Source organism: Pongo abelii, chromosome X (genome assembly GCF_028885655.2).
Source record: "Pongo abelii isolate AG06213 chromosome X, NHGRI_mPonAbe1-v2.0_pri, whole genome shotgun sequence".
In the NCBI taxonomy this organism is placed as follows: Eukaryota; Metazoa; Chordata; class Mammalia; order Primates; family Hominidae; genus Pongo; species Pongo abelii.
In genome coordinates, this window is record NC_072008.2 from 2955280 (window position 1) to 2980723 (window position 25444).

The following is a 25444-nucleotide window of genomic DNA, read 5'->3' on the forward strand; positions in this document are numbered from 1 at the left end:
CTCGGCCTCCCAAAGTGCTGGGATTACAGGCGGGAGCCACCACGCCCGGCCGCATTCTTCTTTTTAAAATGAATTTATGCAAAGAAAACATCAGATGGAATTAAATGCATCCCATCTTATTGAAATAATGTTGTATAGATTCAATATGGTGTATGGGGAAAATATAGTAGAAGATGATCCTATTTCCTGTTCATCATTTTGACTCATGTAGTCAATAAACAATCATATATAGTGGTTCTCTCTTCTTGATTACATGTATTTTTCACTCTTCTTTTTAGTGCATAACTCCAGCGTCTTGTCAGCTAAGCTCTGCTTTATTTAACACTGGCGAGAGGTAAAATATTAAAAGAATTGGGCTCATAGCTATGTGTGTATCTTATGAACATGCTTTGGATTCCACAGAAGGTGGGAAACTTAGCTGGAATTGAGCCTTGTCCTCTTTGTATTACTTTTTGCCCTTTATCACCTAAACCCCATGAAGCAGGCTAACTTTCCACAGCAGAAACTGAGATTCAAGAAAATTTCCAGGCTGGGCATGGCAGCTCATGCCTATAATCCCAGCACTTTGGGAGGCTGAGGTGAGAGGATCACTTGAGCCCAGGAGTTCAAGACCAGCCTGGCAACATAGAGAGACCTAATCTCTACAAAAAATACAAAAATTAGTTGGGTGTGATGGTGCATGCCTGTGGTCCCAGCTACTCAGGAGGCTAAGCAGGGAAGACCACTTGAACCCAGGAGGTTGAGGCTGCAGAGAGCTGTGATTGTGCCACTGCACTCCAGCCTGGGCAACAGAGCAAAACTCCATCTCAAAAAAAAAAAAAGAAAGAAAGAAAGAAAAAAAGAAACTTTCCAAAATTTTCAAGGAATAGGAAAAAAGAGGTCAAACCATGCAATGTTCCATTCCAAAGTTTTTTTCCTATTACCTAGTGGTATTTTGGTCTTATTAAAACAGGATGGGAACTTAAATATTCCACAAGCAAACACTGTAACAACAACAATAATGTCCCCATTACAAAGAAGAGGAGACTCACAGAAGACATTGAATGCATTCAAGAATACAGTCAGTGAGAGTAAAATCCAGGTATCTTGAGACCAAAGCTTCAACCTGCATTCAGACACTGTTAACTGAGGTGGGAGAAGCTGTCAATATCTACTTGACATTGTATTTTATTTGGTGAGTTCAAATTCATGGAATCGTGGTGCAAAACTCCCCAAAATGTAATGCTGCAAAGATAAGTGAAATTCAAGGGCATGAAGCTTTATGTCATGTTAAGGACCATGAACCTCCTCAGTGGGTAAAATTCCAAGTAAGAGAAGAAAGAGGTGCATTTTTTCCAATCATGAGCTCAACAGTTTCCTGCCGAGTATAATAAAGGGGAAGGAAGGTGTTGACTACTGCAAGCTGGGTGGGGAATGGAGGTCCCAGTGTGTAGACATGAGATCCTTAGAGGTGAGATAGAAGCATAGAAAGGTGTCTCTCTCTCTCTCTCTCTCTCTCAAGACAGGGTCTGGCTCTGTTGTCCAGGCCAGAGTGTGGTGACACAATCTCGGCTCACTGCAACCTCTGTGTCCTGGGCTCAAGCCATCCTCCTACTTCAGCCTTCTACGTAGCTGTGACTACAAGCACACACCACCACACCTGATTAATTTTTGTATTTTTAGTAGAGATGGGGTTTCACCATGTTGCCCGAGCTGGTCTTGCCCTTCTGAACTCAAGTGATCTACCCACCTCGGCCTCCCAAAGTGCTGGGATTACAGATGTCAGCCACCACATCCTCTAGGCCTCATGTTTTGAGGTCAGGCACACTTCACGTTGCCTGCTGGCTATCCCAGAGAAGTTACCAAGCTTTTTGGAAGCTCAAACTCTTCATTAGTAATGCTACTGAGGATTCTTTTTTCAGAGAGCCATCTGTGGGTTAAAGGACATAATGTCTGTAGCCACTCAGACATTGCTTTGTGTCAAGGACTGCTACAGAGTTTCTGGAGGGAATAGGTACACCAAGGCTGATACCAGGCAGATCAAAGGGAAAGTCACAGCCAAGCAAGACACAAAAAGAGACATGCTAAGAATCCGCGAGTTAAAAATGGCAACTAAAATGTAGTTAGGCAGGGGAATAACGAGCAATATGTTATATGAATAAAGACATTCAATGAAAACATATTCAGATGTTCAAAAATTTATACATAATATGAATAATGTAAAAATCATACAAGAATTATAATATTCGTAAACATGTCCATTCAATGATTCTTCTCAGAGACACTCAAATGACCAATTTCAGACCTGATTTCAGCTGACTCCAGAGTAGAAATCTACCTGATACATTTCTAATTCATTCTTTGCCACGTTATCTTTCCAGGAACTTTGCACCCTGATTCCATATGTTTCAACTCACTAAATAAAATAAAGTGTCAAGTAGATATTGATAGCCTCTCCTGCCTCAGTTAATGGTCCCTGAATGCAAGGTAAAGCTTTGGTCTCAAGATCCTTGTATTTGACCATAGTGACTGTGTATTCTTGGATGTATTCAGCGTCTTTCAGAGTCTTCTCTCCTCTATAATGGGGACATTATTGTTGTTGTTGCTGTGTTTGCAGGGTTTTTAAGTTCCCATCTCGTGGGTAAATGAAGTGTCAATCATAGATAATGACCATACTAAGTTGCCATTTTTCATTTTTTATTTTTTTATTTTTATTTTACTTATTTATTCATTTGAGATGGAGTCTCCCTCTGTCACCCAGGCTGAAGTGCAGTGGCGCCATCTCGGCTCACTGCAACCTCCACCTCCCGGATTCATGCAATTCTCTGGCCTCAGCCTCCCGAGTAGCTGGGACTACAGGCGTGTGCCACCACGCCCGGCTAATTTTTGTATTTTTAGTAGAGACAGGGTTTCACCATGTTGGCCAGGCTAGTCTCAAACTCCTGACCTCAGGGAATCTGCCCGCCTCGGCCTCCCAAAGTGCTGGGATTACAGGCGTGAGTCACCGTGCCTGGCCACCATTTTTATTTTTAAAATAATACCTTATTTCTTCTTATTTAAACACAAGCACAGATGATTTAGCACACAAGAGAAGGCCACGAAAGTCTTACAGGGTGGGTTTGCGGATGGCATCCTCAGAATTGTTCAGAGGTTTTTGTTTGACTGAAATAACAGCCATGAGGAAAAATGCAATGCACGTGAGTGAGAAGCAAAGAGAGTCTAAATGTACATTTCAGAAATGCCGACTACAGAGTAGAAGTCTACATGGCACATATTCTCATTCACTCTTTAAATTGATTTTCTGCAAAATCACTATGCAGTGGCAGTAATCATTGCTCAAGATGCACACTACAAAAAGGAATGAAGCTCTGACACAGGCTACCATGTGGGTGACCCTTGAAACGTGTTGTTCCCTGAAAGAAGCGCTACAGGTCACCTATTGCAGTGGTCCTCAAATCCCAGGCCACAGAGCAGTACCAGACCAGTTAGGAATCAGGCTGCACAGCAGGAGGTGAGTGGTGGGTGAGCCAGCAAACCTTCATCTGTATTTACAGCCATTCCCCATTGCTGGCATTACTGCCTGAGCTCCACCTCCTGTCAGATGAGCGATGGCATTAGATTCTCACTGGAGCACAAATCCTATTCCAAACTGTGCGTGCGAGGGATCTAGGTTGTGCACTCCTTATGAGAATCTAATGCCTGATGATCTGTCACTGTCTCCTGTCACCCCCAGATGGAACTGTCTAGTTGAAGGAAAATAAGCTCAGGGCTCCCACTGATTCTATATTATGGTGAGTTGTAGAATTATTTCATTATATTATTACAAAGTAATAATAATAGAAATAAAGTGCACAAAAATGTGATGCGCTTGAGTCATCCCAAAACCACTCCCTCCCCAACCCTGTCTGTGGAAAAATTGTCTTCCACGAAGACTGGTCCCTGGTGCCAAAAAGGCTGGGGACTATTTTGGCACCAGGGACCAATTGATCTATTGTATGATTCTATGTATATGAAATGTTCAGAATAGTCAAATTCATAGAGACAGAAAACAAAGCGGTGGTTCCCAAAGGCTGGAGGAGGAGAGGGAGTAGAGAATGACTGCTTAATGGATATGAGGTCTCCTTTTGGGTTGGTGAAAATGTTTGGAACACGATAGAGATGATGGATACACAATAGTTTGAATGTACTAAATGGCAATGAATTGTAGAGGCTACAAGGGTGAATGCCATGTCATTTGAATTTTACTTTAAAAAATTGCAAAAACATTGTACAGATCAGCTTCGTATGTGCCTTCAGGATGTAGTGGGCTCTGAAAACAAGCTCTAATGCTTTTAGAGATGGAGAAATCAAAGGGAAAATAAGGCAGGTGCTGTTTGAACTTCGCTCAATATGAAACGATGTCTGCTACAGATTCTACATGCATGGATTCATTCTGCAACGCAGTCACAGCTATAATTTGAGCTTTGTGTGTCTGCAAGTTACTATTCTGGGTGGGTCAACCAAATAGGCAAGGGCTCAGCTCTCTTAGCAAGAAGGATGACTAGAAAGGTAAAAATAATGAAAAAGATCATTTCAGATAGTTGTAAATTTCATAAGGAAATAATTAAAGCACAGGAAGGAGAGTAGAAGGGGTTTGGTTGGCCGATGTCTAGGGCAGGGCTCCCTGGGGAGCTGAGATTTGAAGTAGGGCTTAGGAAACAAAGGGAAGTTTGGGCATGGCCTCATCATTTTAGAAGAATATTCCTTGGTGGACAACTAGTTAGCTCTCTGGTATTTTGCTGTTTGCCGTAAAGTTCGGAGTTATTGGCCATCTTTCTGTTCCTTAGACTCACCAAGCTTGCCCGCTTTATGGCACGGCCACTGATTTGTTCTCTATAGAGATGCTGCTCAACATCCTGTAACGCACACGATGGCCCCTACAACCCAGACTGATTCAGTCCTAAACATCAAGATTGCAGAAATTTGGTAACCTTACCTTAGCATGTGCAAATTTGTCTATCTGTCTCTCTGTCTGTATCTATCTATCTATCTACCTACCCTATACCTACCTATCATCCATCAATCTATAATCCTCTCTATCTATCTATCAATCCATCTATCATCTATCAAGCGTCTATCTATTATCATCTATATATCAATTACATATCTATTCATCCATGAACTGAAGTATGTGTTAAAACAGCAATGTTGGCCACTACCTGGAGAACGTGTCAGAGCTGGGCAAGAGAGGGAAGCAGAAATGAGGTGAATCCTGCAAAGACATTGAGGGATGTTGGATTCATGACCAGGTGTGGCAGTAAACATGAAGGCACACAGAACATTTCCAAATGTATTTAGAGGAAGAGCCAGCAGGCATTGCTGAGTGGTGGGAGTGAGAATGAGGACAAACTTGGGGGAAGGACTTCTACTTGGAGGGGAGTGAGTGGGTGGATTCTATCATTTGCTGGACAGCAAAGGCTGGGAGAGACAGGTGTTGGGGAAAGAACTCAAAGCTGTATTTGCCATGGGATGTTTGAGAATTTTGTAAGAATCTAAGGGGAGAATAGGGCTCAAGACCAAGATGGAGACCCACGATGCACGTTCAGGGGAGACTGGCCAACCGACCAATGGAATGGAGCTCTGGGAGTAAATAATATCACCTGAACAGAGCCCAGAAGAAGGAGGCAGATCTTCAGACAGAGGAGATAGGGCTCTGAGGCTCAGTCTCTGAAATGGGTCAGAAACAGCTGGATGTTCCTCAGCACATTTTACTTCAAGGGTGTGATATGTTCTCCTTCCATAGTTGTGGTCACCAAAAAGGTCTCCAGATGTTGCCAAATGTTCTCCAGGGGCAAACTCATCCATTGTTGATAACTACTGTCATAGATAGATGATAGATAGATAGGCAGACAGATGATAGATAGATAGATAGATAGATAGATAGATATAGATAGACAGCCAGACAGATGATAGATAGGTACATAGATACATAGATAATATATAGCTAGACAGATTGATAGATGATAAAGATAGATGACGGGTCCATAGATGATAGATAGATGATAGATGATAGGTAGATACATAGACAGAATACATGATAGACAGAGATTGATTGATAGAGATGATAGGTAGGTAGATAGATTATTGATAAATAGATGATAGAGAATAGATAGGTAGATTAATAGATGATAGATACATCAATAGATAGATACATCAATAGATAATAGATAGATACATCAATAGATAATGATAGAGATCGATGATAGGTAGGTGATAGGCAAACAGATGATACATAGATAGATCGATAGATTGATAGATAGATGATAGGTAGGTAGAGAGATAGATTGGCTGCTTGATGATGATAGGTAGGTAGATAGGTGATAGGCAGATGCATGACAGATAGATGATAGATAGATAGATAGATAGATAGATAGATATAGACAGGTAGAGAGATAGATTCGTTGATTGATGATAGAGATAGATGATAGGTAGGTAGACAAGTAATAGGCAGATGATACATAATAGATAGATAGATAGAGAGATAGATAGATAGATAGATAGATAGATAGATAGATAGATAGCTAGATAGATATTGAGAAAAACAGAATGGCTTATACTAAAGCCATGGATAGCTGAATGTCAAATTTAACCTGAGAATTTTGATCACAACTATCAAGGTGGAGAAGAAGGGAAAACAGGAACAAAGAATAATATTGGTTGATTTCCCTTCACATCTGAATAAATCCCCCTGTTCGGGAAGGCACCCAAAGTCTGGGATGGGCTCCACATCAGCTCAGAAACCTACCTGACCCTGTCATCTTGCCCCTGCTTGTTTTGTTGTTGTTGTTGTTTGTTTGTTTGTTTTTTGAGACAGAGTCTTGCTCTGTCGCCCAAGCTGGAGTGCAGTGGCGCGATCTTGGCTCACTGCAAGCTCCGCCTCCCAGGTTCACGCCGTTCTCCTGCCTCAGCCTCCCAAGTAGCTTGGACTACGGGCACCCACCACCATGCCCAACTAATGTTTTTGAATTTTTTAGTAGAGACGGGCTTTCACCGTGTTAGCCAGGATGGTCTCGATCTCCTGACCTCGTGATCCACCCGCCTCGGCCTCCCAAAGTGCTGGGATGACAGGCATGAGCCACCGTGCCTGGACCCTCCTGCTTGCTTTTAAGGGGCATTAGAGAGCTTGCAGATGCAGATGCCAAGGGTGCCAGACGTGAGAATGGCACGGATATTCTGGAACATACAGAAGCCCGGGGAATCACTTGAGTACCCCCTCTCAGAACCCGAGGGTATACATGTCCCCTTTTTGCATCCTTCTAAAAACCAGCAGAGAGGCTGGGAAATTAGCACGACACTCAGGGAACAGAATCTAACTGGAGACTGGGATGACCCTGCATAAAGTGCAGTTTTATGGCTTACTAGCCCCTTGGCTTATATTCCAGACTATCTTCATCGCCTATTGATTGGCAATCACTGAATGTATAACCAACTCTGTGAAATGTTTATGGCAGACAATATTTGCAAAATTATGTCTTAGGTTCCGGTTAATATCACAAGGCAGAATTTAAAATAAAATAGGCAAGTATGGGCATTGTTGAAGTTGCAGAAAGCCATCATCAAAACCAGTCTTTTAATTGAGGGAAAAAAAATGTTTAAGAGTCTGTAAATCCATCTCTAGGTGGATGCTATGTTGTTGGTTCCTGAAAAAAAATATTTGGAAAGCAATTTTCAGAAATGCTTTTAGTTTGTCCAAGCAGGAAACAGCAATGCTGACAAAGAACCCTAAAAACAGCTGTGTGGGAATAGAAGGTTTCATTAGCACTTGGCCAACAATTCCTCATTCCTTGAGAGTCTTATATTTTCTCCAGACTGTTAAAACACAAATCAATCTCTGAGTTTTATCTGTTAGACATTGCTCTTGCTTCAGTTTTTTCCCCAACAAAATGCAAGATGCCAGACTCATTACCTAATTTGAGATTGATTTTTCTGAAACAATGCTATTATGATATTATTAGTGATTTTTTTCAAGTAGTATATTAGTTCCTGTTACAAATTAAACCAGACGGAAGTAATAGATGTTGATGCAGTGAAGTGATTCTCTAGGGTTTTAAACTTTTTCTTTTCTTTTTAATATTACAGAAAACTGTCTCTAGATATTACTGGCAGCAATAGGAAAACGAAACTTTAACATGTTGGTATGTCTGTTTTATTCCTATGTTAAAGTCAATCTTTATTGTGAGTTGTTTCAAATGAAACCATCAGAAATGGTGTTGTAATTTAGAGGTTAGTTATGTTTTGCACTTACAAAGTACTTAAGTTTAAAAATGAACGGGAAGAAAAGCATCCCAGAAACTGTAAATGAGATGCAAACAACTTCAGAAGTAATAGTCTTGTTGGTGCTGTAAGTCTCAAGCCATTGAACAAATCACCTCTTTGGGGAGGGTGCATGCAGGGACTGTCTCCACCCTCATTTCCAGCCTGATATCCCCCTTCCCAACACAAAACACAAACACACAAACCTGCTGTGCAGGAAGCACCGCAAATATATAGATATGTAATATAATATATAATATATTATATATAATATATAATATATAATATATTATATATAATATATAATATATAATATATTATATATAATATATAATATATAATATATTATATATTATATATAATATATGTTATAATATCTTACATATAATATAATATATAATATATGTTATAATATATTACATATAATATATAATATATATAATATATATAATATATATATTATATATATATTTATATTTATATAATTATAAATATAATTATATATAAATAATTATAAATATAATTATAACTATAAATATATAATATATATTTATATTTATATATTATATATGTATTTATATAATTAAATATATATAATTATATATAATATATAATATGTAATATATTACATGTAATATATTATATATAATAATAATATATAATATATAATATATAATATATATTATATTATATATAATATATAATATATATTATATAATATATATAATATATAATATATTATATAATATATATAATATATAATATATTATATAATATATATAATATATAATATATAATATAATATATATAATATATAATATATAATACAATATAATATATTATAATATACATTATATATTATATTATATATAACATATAATATAATATATAATATATAATATATGATATGTGATATACAATATATAATATATGATATATAATATATAATATAATATATGTTATATATAAAATATATTATATATAATATATAAATATAAAATATATAACATATAATCTATATTATAATATAATATAGATTATATATATTATATTATATATAATATAATATAGATTATATATATTATATTATATATAATATAATATATATCATATAATATATCATATATAATATAATATATATCATATAATATATAATATATATTATATGATAATATATATCATATAATATATAATATATAATCTGATATATTATATCATATAATATATAATATATATAATATCATATAATATATATTATATATAATATATATTATATCATATAATATATAATATATATTATATCATATAATATATAATATATATTATATCATATAATATATATTATATATTATATCATATAATATATATTGTATATTATATCATATAATATATATTGTATATTATATAATATATATACAATATATATCATATTATATATTGTATATTATATAATATATATTATATATTATATCATATAATATATATTGTATATTATATAATATATATCTATATTATAATATAGATATATATAATATAATATATAATATATTATTATATAGATTATATATAATATAGATTATAATATAGATTACACATAATATATAATATATAATTCTAATATATAATATATACTATATAATATATAATAAATATATCTAATAAATTATTTATTTATAAATTATATATGAATTATTATTAATAATGAATATAATAATAATAAATATATATTATTTATAATAAATAATATATATTAAATAAATTATATATAATATATAAATAAGTAAATTATATATAATATATATGATATATATTTTATATATCATATACAATATATAATTATATACAATATATAGGATATATATAATATATCGCATATATTATATAGATATATATAATATATCGCATATATTATATAGATATATATAATATATCGCATATATTATATAGGATATATATAATATATCGCATATATTATATAGGATATATATAATATATCGCATATATTATATAGGATATATATAATATATCGCATATATTATATAGGATATATATAATATATCGCATTTATTATTCATAATATTAAATATTATATTTATTTTATATATAATAAATATCATATATAGAAAATATACATATATATTCTGTATCAACCCCAAGCTTTTTAGAGGGCTCCACCAAGGCCTGGCTGATGGTACCCCCAGCATGGGACCTGCCAAGGTGCTGGGTTTGAGAGATGAGACGACTAATCCCAGCAAGTTGGATCATGTGTTAAAATGGTTCATGTATAAAAAACAGTTCCTAGACAGAGCCATTTTGCACACCAAGGGTGGAAGAAAAAGAAGTTACAGTTAAAGCCCCACTTCTGTTCTGCAAATATCACATGCACCATCCCCCAGGATTCGAATGGGCTTTAGCAGACATGGAACCAACCCAAATGCCCACCAATGATAGACTGGATAAAGAAAATGTGGTACATATACACCATGGAACACTATGCAGCCATAAAAAGGAATGAAATCTTGTCCTTTCCAGGGATATAGATGAAGCTGGAAGCCATCATCCTCAGCAAACTAACAAGGGAAAGAGAAAACCAAACGCTGCATGTTCTCACTCATAAATGGGAGTTGAACATTGAGAACACATGGGCACAGGAAGGGGAACAATGCACACCAGGGCCTGCTGGGGGGTGGGGGTTGAGGGGAGGGAACATAGAGGATAGGTCAATAGGTGCAGGAAACCACCAGGGCACACATATACCTGTGTAACAAACTTGTACACTCTGCACATGTATCTTGGAACTTAAAGTTAAGTAAATAAATAAATAAATAAAACTAATGGGCTTTAGCACCTCTTCCCTTTTTCTTACTTCCATTACACAAGAAATGTGTCCTGATAAATTACAAGATTGTAAAAAGGGAAGCTGGCTTATGTGTTACTATTCCCTCCTCTGGCAACGCCAAGCTGTTTTCCCCAATGAGCTATCATTGTTGTGGCTGGATGTTCAGACGGTCAACTCATAAAGTCTAACAGCATTTCATAGAGAAACCTATTTAATGGTCTGTTGCCATGGGTTAGGGAAATTATCATCTTACTCCCTCAACGTTTCATTCTCTGACTCTACCACTGTCAATAGGGAAGTTTCCATCTTACTCCCTCAACGTTTCATTCTCTGACTCTACCACTGTCGATAGAGAAATTTCCATCTTATTATCTCAATGTTTCATTCTCTTCTTCTACCACTGTCAATAGAGGAGAGTTTTTTCTTTTAACTTTGTTCTATAAGATGTCCAGGTACATTTACAGTTATTTTGCATTGGCTCAAATGTGGCCATTTTATTTTTACTAAAACATCTCCATGGTGGATATTTCACAAACACTAATTTAATCAGTTGTTCTGGGGATAGATGCTAAAAAGTAGCTAATATATTTTGTTGACGAACTCCAAATGATTGTTGACTATTAAAATTGCAGTTGAGTACCTGTAGTTCATAGGAACTAACACTTGGGTCCACAAAACATTCGTGTGTATAAAATGAAACCAATATATTAAAAGTCTGTCTGGCAAGCCACATCAAAATAGGTTTTTAAAAAGATGTTGATATTTTAACAGGCAAAATCTGCAGGAACTCTTTTATTGCCTCAAAGTCGCAATTCTATCATCTACATGACTTATAAAATGGCACAGATGTTCTGCTTATTTTTATTATTCTTAAATCGTTGCTGAAGTCTACTTAAATCATCTTCATATGTTTAAGTGTGTGTCTCATGCATTCACCTCAACAATGTATTAAAGAAATGCTATCAAGGGAATTTCTCAACAAACTCCAAAGTTGTTCATGCTGCTCGTTAATAGACCTTACAGCAGTGGCAGCTAAGGGATATATTCAGATAATCATCGAAAAAGCTGCGTTTAGCATAACTAAAACTTTTCCTCTCTATTCTGCCCATCTGCAGCTCCATAATTCTCGACAGAGCTACACAGAGGAAATGCACATATGAAGTTAAGTAAATGCACAAACACACATGCAAAATCAGATCAAGACGCACGCACTGATAGTGGGAAGGTTCGGGAAGAAAGTGGTACAAACCCCAAATTGATTCTTTCCACGTGTTTAGTAATGCCAGCGGGCACGGAAGCCAGGGATCTGAACGTGCAGTGGACCTCGCTGGGGACGTAGCAGGCACAAGGATGCGGGCAGGCCAGCGCCACTCGCGGATGGCCCCAAAGCAGGATCAGCACCACGGAGAGGGCCCCCCAGTGCGCGCGCTTGGGCATCTTGTCGGGGTGCCTGATTTTCGGATACCTGAGGTAGAACAACGAAGAGATGCGCTTATTCACAGGTAGCACCGACTAACTGTGGGCAATTTTTAAATTTGAATTGTGCATCAGGGTTTCAAGCTTCCCAGGACTTCACACGATGTGTTGTAGTGACGCTTAAACCATGGGAATTGAGAAAGATGAAACATGGTTTTTTCTAAACTTTTCACCATTCACTTTAATCATGACTATAGAATATAGTCTTGATTCTTGGCTTGGATACTATGATTTGGAAATCTATCTTGCACTCTGTAATTGTAGGTATGAAATAGAGAGAGACGAGAGAGAGAGAGAGAAGAAAGAGGTTTATATTTACGTCTCCATAATAAAAAATAATAATAAAATATTGTGTTTCTGCCTCCAACGACAAGACTGAGCCATTATATATTGCATATATTTGAATTTAAAACTTCCCAAGAAAAGTGTTTATTCGTATTCTTTCCTTTAATGATATTTCTCAAACCTTTAATTCTAGCTTCTTGAAGAGCTTAAAGAGGTATTTGCTAGAAGGATATTCATCCTGTTATTTCTGGGTTTATTTACTATCCTTATTTTTTTGTCTTGGAAAAGCCAGAGTTTTTTTGATGATATAGAGTTGCTGTTAATCGGGGAGGAAGTTTGGGGGAACCTCTGATCATTCAATAAACAGGAAGGGACTGCTTGTGAAATATATTCAGGCAAACAGAAAAAAAATGGAGTCACTAAAAAATGGAAAAGCTCGAGTAAATGCTAGATTGCATCAGCTACTTCATTTAGAATGGCGGTGATCATTTTCTTCGTGTCCTGGCAATGCCTACGTCATCTAACATTTTTGTCATCTCTTGAATGGCGTTCACTTAAAAATAGTGACACACATGGAAAGTAAATAGGGATACACAACAAACACGCGCCTGCCCATTCGCCCGGGTTCTGAACGAGCGCGAACTGCTGATTAAAAATTCTAAAACCCAGGCCGGACTCGGTGGCTCATGTCTGTCATCCAACACTTTGGGAGGCTGAGTTGGGCGGATCACCTGAGGTCGGGAGTTCGAGACCAGCCTGACCAACATGGAGAAACCTCGTCTCTACTAAAAATACAAACAAACAAACAAAACAAAATTAGCCGGGCGTGGTGGCGCATGCCTATAATCTCAGCTGCTCGGGAGGCTGAGGCCGAAGATTCGCTTGAATCCGAGAGGCAGAGGTTGCGGTGAACCGAGATCGAGCCATTGCACCCCAGCCTGGGCAACATGAGCGAAACTCCATCTCAAAAAATAAAAATAAAATTCTAAAATCCTTCCTATAAAAGAGGAGCATCCCAAACCTGTAGCTTTTCCTGCCTTTAAGTGACCTAGAAAAGGTTATTCTCTTAAGCCTGGGGGCGCGTCTCCCTTCAGCTGCCCATAAAGAACTGATGGCGCACAGGTAGCTTTGCAAAAAAGCAGGTCCGGGCTCCGCCCCTGAGCGCTGGAACAAACCGGCTCCTGCAGCTCTGCAAAAGTCCTCGGAGTTTTCTCTCTCGCCAGAGCCCGGGCTTTCCCCGCCCCTGCCTGCGCGCCTGACCTCGGCGCTGGGCTGGTTCCAAGGGCAGCCGTGCCAGTCCCCAGCGTCCTGTGCCTGCGGGCGGACTTGGCCCGGGCGTTCCAGAGGACTCTTCAGCCCCAACTCCCTGTCCGGCCTCCCACCCCGGCACCAACCTCCCGAGAGACCCAGGAAACTCGCCCCCAGACAACCCTAATCCCGGGGACGCGAGGTCAGGTCTCTCCGCCGCGGAGAAAGCGGCCCGGCGCCAGCTAGGCCGCCAGAGACGGTCTGCGAACCCCGCCGGGAAGCAGGGGTGGGGGCGTGAGGCCGTCTGCTTTCGTCTTGGCCCTGGGCAGACAACCTGGAGTGGCCGGGCCAGCAGCCCTGATCCCCTGGCCGGCTTCCAGAGTCCGCTGGGTCGCGTCGAGCTGGCTGCGGGATGAATTACGAGCTTTCCCGGAACGCGGCTGGGGTGGCCCTGCGAGTCACCGTCGCCCGGGACTCGGACATCAAACCCCTTCTATCTGCGTGATGACTGTCCCGGTTTTTTTGCATGGCTCGAATCACTCTAGGCGTTGGGCTGTCCCCTTTCCAGGGAAAGCCTGGGTAAGAGTAGGAGGAAAGAGGCGGGGAAGGAGGGGGGAAGAGAGGAGGGAGAGGAGACTTGAAGTAGCCACAGCCTGAGCAACTTGGAAAGAGGCTCCTCAAGCGTCCTTTCCCCCACCGATTGCAAGAGCAGAGTGGGCTTCACTTAGGAATTCCGTTGGCAGCTTCCTAGAAACGCGGGATGGCGGGGTTGAAGGTCTCCAGAGAGATCCAGGGATGGGCAGCGCGTTGGGGAGAGGGAGGAAAGGAGGCATGGGATGTCTGGGCTTAATTAGACCTATTCAGTGCATCCTCCTTCAAGATCCGGTTCTCCTCCCTATCTGATCCTTAGCTACTTAAAATTGCAGGAATTCAGGTATCCTGATTTCTTAGCAACTTCAAACAGTGCTGGGGAACGGTGCAATCTGCCTGCATGCAGGCCGTTTACCCCCAGTGTTTCCCTTGGGTGTCTCAAATCCCTTCACCCCCTGCAGGCAGACACGGCAGCTCTGGGGCACCCTGGCCACCCTGGGTCCTCACCTGTCCTTGGGAAGCCGCCGCACACGGGAGCGGTGCGCCGGGAGCATCCACCGAGCCGGGGCGCGCGAGTCACGGCCGGGAGTTTGCCGGGGCCATGCCCTTCCCGGGGCCGGGGGTGAGGCAGCTCGGCTTCCCAGCGCGGCACAGCAAGCCGGCGCCCTTTTATTCAGGCGCTGCGAGGCTTCCCCAAGTCCACGCCTCGGCACACCCCCACCCTGCCCCACCCCGGGGAGACGGGGCGCGGGCCCGAGCCAAGGGACCCTGGCCGCGCCGCTCTGCGCTCAGCCTTCCTCTCGCGTCTTCATTGCGCCTGGGCCCGGGTGGGCATGCCTCGCCCGCTCCAGCTGCAAGAAAAGCAGGCCGCTCGGGGAAGGAGGGCTCTTTGTCAGAGAGAAGTCCGGGACCCCAGGAGGGAAGGGCGAGATGCAGGGAGAGCGGTGGGAGCCTCAGTAGAGTCCGCGCTTGGAGAGCGCCTAAGCAGCGCTGGGAACGTTTCCGTTTCTTTCAGGAGAGAGAGAGAAGGCGCAGGGTTTGCGCTTCTCCGGGCCAGACGGCGTTTTCTCTGGCAGCTCTTCCCAAACCGTGTGCAGGCAGGAGCGGGCTGGCCCCGCCGGCATCCCACTAGCTGCAGGCAGGGCTGCAACGTGAGAGCCGCCGCCACGCCCTCCCGCCTCTCCAGGACTCCCCGGCGCCCGCCTCCCTCCCCTTGCCAGAGTCTTCCTGCCACAAAGGTGGAACGGCTCCCCTCCGGCGTGGGGAGCCTTCGAGGGGCAAGGCAGGGGTTGGGACGTTCGGAGAGTCTGATGGTATTGTCTGGGGAGGGGACGGTGGGAGGGTGGGAGCGACCTGGCGACAAGGCAAAAAGTAGAGGGCGCAGAGGGTAGGTCCCTATTCCAGGAGGCAGAGGAGGAGGAGGAGGCGGCCGCCTGGCTTCCTGGATAAGTCAGACCTGGAATGGTAGGGAGAGGTCAGGCGAGTATCTTCAGTCAGCAGAGCCAACCTGGGGTAAAAACATGAAGCTCAGACAGGTGTGCAGGGCCCGGAAAGGCACCATTGCACCAGCTTGTTGTAGGGTGCACCAGCGACTGCTTTTCACTGTTCCTCTGGTTAGCCGTATTCCTCTCCCTGAACCAGCATTTTGACATGTCCTTAGGGTCAGTGTTTGCCTGTTGTGTTCTTTGATCTACAAAAGACATCTGTGAGTATAAAAAAAAATTTTTTTTACAAGCCCAGTGGTACCATGTACTTGTACAATGAATCCTGTCTGCTGAGATGCCCCTGAAGCAGGCTGATGGCGTGCGGCATTTATATAGTATGTATGTATGTATGTATGTATGTATGTATGTATGTATCTATGTATTTGAGACAGAGTCTCGCTCTGTTGCCCAGGCTGGAGTGCCAGTGGTGTGATCTCGGCTCACTGTAACCTCCGCCTCCGAGGCGCAAGCGATTCTCCACCTCCGTCCCCCATGCAGCTGGTACTAGAGGCTTGCGCCACCACACTGGGCTAATTTTTTTTTTTTTTTTTTTTTTTTTTTTTTGCGTAGACAGGGTCTCACTATGTTGCTCAGGCTGGACTCGAATTCCTAGCCTCAAGTGATCCATCCACCTTGGCCTCCCAAAATGCTGGGGTTACAGGCGTGAGCCACCCAGCCCAGCAGGCATGCAGCTTTTAAAAGGCAATGCATGGAAAAAATATAATTGAGAAGTGCCTGCTCTTTAGATTCAGAAGTCCTGCCCTACATCCAGCACTCTGTCAGGGGGCTTTCAGGAGGGAGGAAGGAATAAGCCTAAGAAATAAGTTGCTTCCCCTGCATGGAGCATGGACAATCTTAGCTCCTCCTAAGAAACACAGCGTCTAGGAATTCCTCACCACCTGCCTCCTGCGCCTAGGGTGGCTTCCACAGAGTTGATAGTCAGGAAATACTGGTTCATAAATGGGAATTCATTCCTTCTCTAGCTTTAGTTTTCAGTGTGTGTTGACATAGTTCCAGGGATTAGTCAAATAATGCCCTTAGGTAGCCTCTTTCTGGGCATGCCCCAAACCCGTTGATTAAATTACAAAACAAAACAAAACAAAAAACAACTGTCTCTTGAACATCTCTTTACCCTTGTTAATGATGTTGCCACCCATCTCGTCAGCTAAACTAGAAACTCAAGCCATCCTTGCCTTCTGCCTCTCCTTCATGTCTTCCTCGTAGTCAACTGGTTGCCAAGTTTAGATCCTGATGCCTAAGAATCTCTGGGCCCAACATGCTCTTCTCTCCACCTCTCTCACTGCAGTTGCATGGATATGTCTTAGATTTTGACAACTTCTTCCTCCACCAACTCCTTCTCATTCATCCCTTCCAGCCCATCACTGAGACTTAGAGGGGTGCCATCATCCTCAAATCCAAGGCTGAAGTTTTCCGTGGGTGGCCTGTGCCATGCCCTGTGCTTCCCAGCCTGTCCCTGGGATCTTCCTTTTGGTGATAGATCTGGCTTGTCAAGAACAGGTAGCACATCCCTGATTTTTGTTGTTGTTGTTGGTTCATGCCACTGTTTTGACAAAGTTCTCCTCAATCTCCATTGTATAGTATTTCCTTACCTCCATGCCCATTGCTGAAGTGGGCTTTTTTCCTGCATTGTGGACAATCACTCACCTTCTTTTTATGCTGTCATGGCTTCTTGACACCTGGAGTATAGCACAGAGCTTAGCGTACACTAAGCGTTCAATTGAATGGATGAATGAATGAATGAATGAATGAATGTGTGCATGGCTGAGGTTGAATTCTATTAAGAAATGTCTAGATTTGGCCAGGCACAGTGGCTCACGCCTATAATCCCAGCACTTTGGGAGGCCAAGGCGGGAGGACTGCTTGAGTCCAGGAGTTTGAGACCAGCCTAGGCAACATGGCAAAACCATATCTCTACCAAAAAAAAAAAAAAAAAATTAGCCAGGCATAGTGGCATATGCCTGTAGTTCCAGCTACATACTGGGGGCTGACATGGGAGAATTGCTTGAGCCTGAGGGGCAGAGTTTGCAGTGAGCCAAGTTCACACCACTGCACTCCAGCCACAGTGACAGAGCAAGACCTTGCCTCAAAAAAAAAAAAAAAAAAAAGTCTGGATTTCCTTGCAGTAAGGAAATCTGTTTATACTACCTTATCCAGGGGGACTATTATTGGCACATTTAATAGATAATATCTATTAATACCTCTAAATACTTGTGTTACCTGTATAATCTGCACCCCAAAAATGATTTATCGAAGTCTAGTTAAAGGCACAGGTTTACAGAAATGAGATGGTTAACTCAAACATAATGGTTTTAATTCCTTACAAGTGTGAAGTAAATCAAATATCAAGTCAACTAATTCAGTTCTGCTTTGCAAATTTCATGCATGGGATGAAGGGGAGTGAGCAGTGGAAAGACACCGCTGAATGGGTGCAGGGTTTTAGCTTGGGGTGACAGAAACGTTTTGGAACTACATGTAGGTGATGGTTGCACAATATTGAGGATGTACGAAATGCCATGACATTGTTACTTTAACATGCTTTACTTTACGATGTGAATTTCACTTCAATAAATTATTTTTAATAACACACATACTAATAAAAATAAATGCCTAGATTAGAAAAGTCCCAGGGCCTAACTTGTACGATAAATCCACAAATAAAGCATTATGGAATCTCGTCATTCTGTACTTTTTTAAAATAAAATGCATATTTTGCTGCATTTAGTCTTTTTTGTTTTGATGTTTGTCCTGCTAATGTTGCCTGCTTGCTTGGTGATGTGTTCCTAGAGCAGGGACCATGTTTCATTAATTGTTGAATCCCTTGAAGTGCCAAGAGAGTTCCTTAAATACAGGAGATTTGGAGTACATGTCGGTTAAATTAAATTCATTTGTTTGCTAATAATTCCACCATGTGGAGGGTGAGGAGGGATGATCAAATGAAGGGCAGGTCAGTCCTTGTAGCTACAGAATGTACTTCAAGCAAAAGCTCAGTGATTAACAAAAGGCCGGAGCCTTGCTAATTGCCAGATGCCATGGACCCTGACGGATTGCAGCTTGTCGCAGGATGCACCGGTGACTTTTACCAGCCACTGCTTTTCACCATTCCTCTGGTTAGCAGCATTTCTCTTCCTGAACCAGCATTTTGACAACATGTCCTTATTATCAACCTTTGCCTGTTTTGTCTTTGATCTACAAAAGACGTCCGTGAATATAAAAAAAAAAAAAATAGAGCATTCAGAAGGAAATCCAAACAGGTTTGCTAGCTCACTTCCCATCACCCAACCCTGATCCTCCATCGAGACCCCCTTTCCTCTAGAAATGTGGAGATAGGGAAACTTGCAGCCGAGGAGACCCAGGAGGCCTTTACCACTGGGGAGCCGTCATCCCTCTGCCTCTGTCATAAGATCTTTAAAATCCACTTTTCTTGCAAGGCTTTAACCAACAGCAGAGCCATATGATTGAGTCAGCCAGATAGTAGAGCTCAAACCACCTCCTCCTACTATTCACTATTTCTTGGCCAGAGGGCCTAGAACACACTATTCTCCCTTCCTAAAACCAGATTTCTCGAGGGTACAATAAGGGTAATTTTACCTCTCGGAGGTGTCGTAAAGACAGAATGCAATGCTGTATAGAGAGAACTGAACATACTACCTGCACCACATCTGTAGATAATATTTATATGTAGGATCCAGCGAATCTACAATCATTTTTTTCAACTTCATTGCTGTGTCTTTCATCTTCCTATCCAGGTTTTACCCCGACACAGAGTCTCTGGAGGTGCACTCGCTGTTTTGTGTATGAACTGCAGTTCCTGGCGATTCTGATTTCGGTGTGAAAGTCTAATATTCTAAAGGACTCTGTGGATCACTATGTAATTTTCTTAACAGGGGTTGTAAAAGTAACTTTCTTAGTCACATGACTGCAAACCCCACTGCTTCCCAAACTCTGTAATCAGGAGAAGGGCTGACCTAGTGAATACCCTTGGATGACTGGAGGGAAAAAAAAAGTCTACACAGGAAATCTCTACTTCAAACTCATGGGCTTGCATAGCTCAGAAATCCCCAGGGCAGACTAATAGCTAGTGGGGTTGTGTCTTTATTTGAGCAGAAACAGACTTTTAGGAATTTTCCATGGGAACTTGCCCTCATCTGTCTAGGGTAAACCTTAAATGAAAATATGGGCTACTGGCCACCTCAATGAAAATGAGGGGGTATTTTTGTTTTGCTTCTTATCCTCATAGCACAGTCAGTAGGAATACCCTGTTCTGTTGCGTGTACTAAAATGCTTCCAGATTTTCTCAACAGCATACTTTAAAATAGAACAGCAGCGTGGAAAATAAGTAAATAAATACAAAGAACATGTCAGAGAAACCCTCTAGATCTCCTGAGCACAGTTGAGTTATCTCTGCAGATTAGGCTGCAGAAAATTCTGCTTAACATGGTGCACATCAACCTACAGAGAAAACACATCCTGGCTAAGTGAACTAGCCTGACCCAGCTTGGGCAGACGTGCTGATGGGGATTTCTGAGCAAAATGAAAGCTGTTTATCTACTACTATCTCTTACCGGGACCAGCGGCACCTAGAACGATGGAACTCACAGACACAGGCTTCTCCGCTCTGGATCCCTAAAATTTCAGTTGGTAGAAAACCAGCTGCAGAAGATGAGATCACGGAAGGTTATCCCCTTCCTCCCCAACCCAGTCCACACAGGCCAGTGAATTGCAGACAGGGAAAGGCAAGGAAATGTCAGCAATTATTAATGAATCCCTTCAAAGACCTCAATCCTGGATGGGTAACTCAGCAGAAATTGCAGAAATCAAGACCTAGCTCACTTTTTTTTTTTTTTTTTTTTTTTTTGAGATGAAGTCTCACTCTGTTGTCCAGGCTGGAGTGCAGTAATGGAATCCTGGCATGCTGCAACCTCCACCTCCCGGGTTCAAGCGATTATCCTGCCTCAGACACCCGAGTAGCTGGCACTGCAGGTGCGCACCACCATGGCTTGCTAATTTTTGTATTTTTAGTAGATATGGGGTTTCACCATGTTGGCCAGGCTGATCTCAAAGTCCTGACCTCAGGTCTTCCATCCATCTCGCCCTCCCAAAATGCTGGGATTACAGACGTGAGCCACCACACTCGGCCCATCTCACTTTTCAAAATAAAAATGGCACAGGGTCTTTTTTTCAACATGGAACTATTCATTTCAGAAAGATGTTCTATAAATGATGAATACTCAAAATTCTGGAGTTCACATCAAGAGGGAGCCCTGATGAAAACTACGGACTTTGGGTGACTTCGATGTCTCCATGTGGGTTCATCTGTTGTAACAAATGTGTCACTCTGCTGAGAGATATCGATCATGGAAGAGGGTGTGTGTGTGTAGGAAAGGGATATATAAAAATGTCTGTGCCTTCTGCTCAATTTTGCAGCTCAGACTGCTCTAAAAATAAAGTCTAGTTTTAAAAATTCTATATTTAAAGAGTCAAGACTCTTTTTTTTCCTCCAATCTGTTTTGGCTTACATTTTTGCTGACTTGTCTTCTTTCAGACAAGCGGCCTCTTGGAATAAAAACCAAATGGCTTCTAGGGGATTCCACATGGAAGCTGCCCTAGAAGCTTGTGAGGAAGAAAGAAAGAATGTCACTGAAACTAGTTCTGAGCACTACTGGCTGGTGGAGACCTTGCCCTCGGGTGGCATGGTCTAGAAATCTCCTACGGCAGCAGTCCCTAATCTTTTTTGCACCAGGGACCAATTTCATGGAAGACAGTTTTTCCATAGAGTAGGATGGGGGTGGAACATATGGTTTGGGGATGATTCAAGCACATTACATTTATTGTGCACTTTATTTATATTATTATTCCATTGTAATATATAATGAAATAATTCTACAACTCACCATGATGTAGAATCCATGGGAGCCCCACGCTTGTTCTGTGCAGCTAGACAGTCCCATCTGGGGGTAATGGGAGAGACAGTGACAAATCATCAGGCATTGGATTCTCATAAGGAGCCTGTAGCCTAGATCCCTCGTATGTGCAGTTCACAATAGGGTTTCTGCTCCAGTAAGAACCTAATGCTGCTGCTGATCTGACAGGAGGTGGAGCTCAGGATGGGAAGCAGCTGTAAATACAGATGAAGCCTCACTCACTGGCCTGCTGCTCACCTCCTGCTGTGCAACCTGGTTTCTAACAGGCAGGTAGCAGTCCATGGCCCATGAGGTTGCAAACCCCTGTCCTACGACATTCTTCTTACATGTGGATGGATTCCAAGACCCATCTCACTTTTTAAAATAAAAATGGCAAATGGTCTCTCCTTCAGCATGAAACTATTCATTTCAGAAAGATGTCCTATAAATAATGAATACTCAAAATTCTATAGGACACCACGTGAAGTGCTTTCCCTTTTGGTAAGATGTCTCTTTCATGAATTAGAAGAAGCGGCCTTAGTTAACAGACCAGGGGTCTCATGGAACAAGTTTTAAGTTATTCTTAAAATACAGAAGAGGAAATTAGTTCTTAAACACAGTGACCTTTGATTCCCTGCATAATCATGAGACTGAAACATACTGAGATTTACTCTATTATAAATATAGGTGTGTTTTTGTAAGTGGACAAGCTTAGAGATTCACTAAAACTCAAACTAAATTCAAAGGAGCACTAATGTATTTTAAAGAAATATCAAAACACTTTGGAACACGCTCTTTAAAGATATAAATATAACTATCTTATGAATAAACTGAAAGAAACAAATAACTCAAAGCCGTTAGAAAGCCTGGATGAGAAAATTCAGCTTCTAAATGTTGCCCTGAATATCTTACAAAGAAGAAAAAGGCAAAGAAAATATCTAGCTTAAACAGAAACTGTGTGATTTTGTAATGATTCTTAATTAGCCTTCAAATGTGTGCATAATCTGTATGCGTTTCCCAGGACTGCTGCACAAATCGCCACTAACTGAGTGTCTTAAAACAACAGAAATTTATGCTCTCCCAGTTCTGGAGGCCAGAAGTCTGAGATCAAGATGTGGGCAGGGCTGCACTCTCTCTGGAGGCTCTAGGGGAGGATCCTTCCTGCCTCTCCCAGCTCCTGGGGGCTCCTGAGATTCCTGAGCTTGTGGCTGCATCACTCCAGTCTCTGCCTCTGTCTCCACGTGGCCTTCTCCTTTGTGTCTGTACCATCTCCTCTTCTGTCTCTTAGAAGGACACCTGTCGTTGCATTTAGGGTCGACTCTACTCCAGGATGATCTCATCTCAAGATCCTTAACTAAATATTTTTACATCCTCTTTCCGAGAACCTATGAAAATGTTACCTTATATGGCAATAGGGGAATCAAAGTTGGAGGGAAAATGAAGTTTGCTCATCAGCTGATCCTAAAATGAGGAGATTATTCTGGGTTATCCAAGTGGACCCCATGTAATTGCAAGGGCTCTGAAAAGTAGAAGAGGGAGGAAGAAATGGAGGTTAGAATGATGAGATGTGAGACGGTCTCTGCTGGTTGTTGCTGGTTTTGAAGATGAAGGAAGAAACCACATGCCGAGGAATGCAGGCAGCCTCTGGGAGGTACAAATTGCAAGGAAATGGATTAATTTTAGCCCCAAGAGACTCATTTAGGACTTCGGATTTCTAGAACTGCACATGAATAAACGTGCGTTGTTTTCACCCGGCATTTTTGGTATTTGTTTTAGCAGCCACAGGAAACTCATACAGAGCTCTTGCACAGGGTCTACCATCTGTTCTTATAATTGATGTGTGATTTGTGAGCTGACTCCCTGGACAGGCATGTGGTTGCTGAAGGGAAGATTTGACACTTCTTAAATTACCAAATCTACTACTCCTCTGGTAAGGAACTAGAGGAAAGAAGCAAGAACCAACCAACACATGAAGGTAGGTTTTGCTTTGTTTTTACTATTATGTTATACTGTATTTTTATTACGAGGGAGAGTATTTTACCCATGGGTTTTTATTTTGAAAATTATTAGATATTAATTATTAATATCATCTTTAATAGTATTATAATTATTAATTAATATCTAATAATATGATAATATTATCTTATCTAGTGATATTAGATAAGACTAAATTATTATAAGATAATTGTTTATGACAAGTCTTTCCTCATTTATTTCTCAGGCATAATCATTGTAAAGATAGGCATGAGTGTTATTCATTCATTATTTAAAATATTTTAAATGGCACACATGCATATGTATTAATACATGATTCACTATATATAAAAATTCAGAGAAGTTAAAAGAAATTCCTAAAGGCCACTTTGTGTTTAAGACTGGAAGAAGAGATTGGGGATAGACAAAAAAGACTTAGTATTGAATTTTTTTTCTTTTTTTTTTTACTCTACGCATTTTTGGTTTTATACCCAAAAGGGGGATTTGTTTGGTTTAGAAAGAACGTCTTCTGATTTTTATGTTTAAAAGGACGACTGGATGTTTTATTGCTTTGACGTTTAAACTTAAAGCCAGTAAGGAATATGAGGTTAACCTAGTTAAACTCCTAAAAGACCCAAGGCACATAGTGCTTTTCATCTCCTGGTTTTTCTTTTTTTCTTCTTTTACTCTGAAATAATCTTTTTTTGGCAGGGGATGGAGTCTTGCTCTATTGCCCAGGCTGGAGTGCAGTGGTGCGATCTTGGCTCACTGCAACCTCCACCTCCCGGGTTCGAGCTATTCTCCTGCCTCAGCCTCCCAAGTAGCTAGGATTATAGGCACACACCACCATGCCTGGCTAATTTTTGTATTTTTATTAGAGATGGGGTTTCACCATATTGGTCAGGCTGGTCTTGAACTCCTGACCTCATGATCTGCCTGCCTCGGCCTCCCAAAGTGCTGGGATTACAGGCATGAGTGACCGTGCCTGGTCAAAATAATCTTTTAAAAAGAAATATTACTCATTTAAATAAAATGTGTCTGAAGTTTAGTAATTCCATGAGTTTTGCTTTCTATTTTGGGGTAAAACTCTCATATAATGTAAAATGGACTACTTTAATCATTTTGAAGTATGATTCAGTGGCATTTGGTGCAGTGGTCCCCAACCTTTTTGGCTCCAGGGACTGGTTTAGTGGAAGACAATTTTTCCACGGATGGTGGTGGTGGGGTTGAGGAGGTTGGTTCCAGGATAATTCGAGTACATTACATTTACTGTGCACTTTATTTCTATTATTATTCCATTGTAATATATAAGGAAATAACTCTACAACTCACCATAATGTGGAATAGGTGGGAGC

The 25444-nt window shown here is 40.9% G+C and overlaps 1 protein-coding gene across 1 annotated transcript in view; it reads right to left on the reverse strand.

Moving 5' to 3' along the window:
* The window catches only part of MXRA5 (matrix remodeling associated 5), a 39071-nt gene extending 23206 nt beyond the window's left edge, over nt 1-15865 (reverse strand). Inside the window, exons 1-2 of the mRNA XM_024241553.3 lie at nt 15218-15865; nt 12360-12575 (exon numbers count right to left, since the gene is read on the reverse strand). Coding sequence (XP_024097321.2) covers nt 12360-12575; nt 15218-15264 — 263 coding nt within the window. The 5' untranslated portion in view covers nt 15265-15865. The remainder of the gene's footprint in view (nt 1-12359; nt 12576-15217) is intronic.
* Between the last annotated feature and the right edge of the window lie 9579 nt (nt 15866-25444).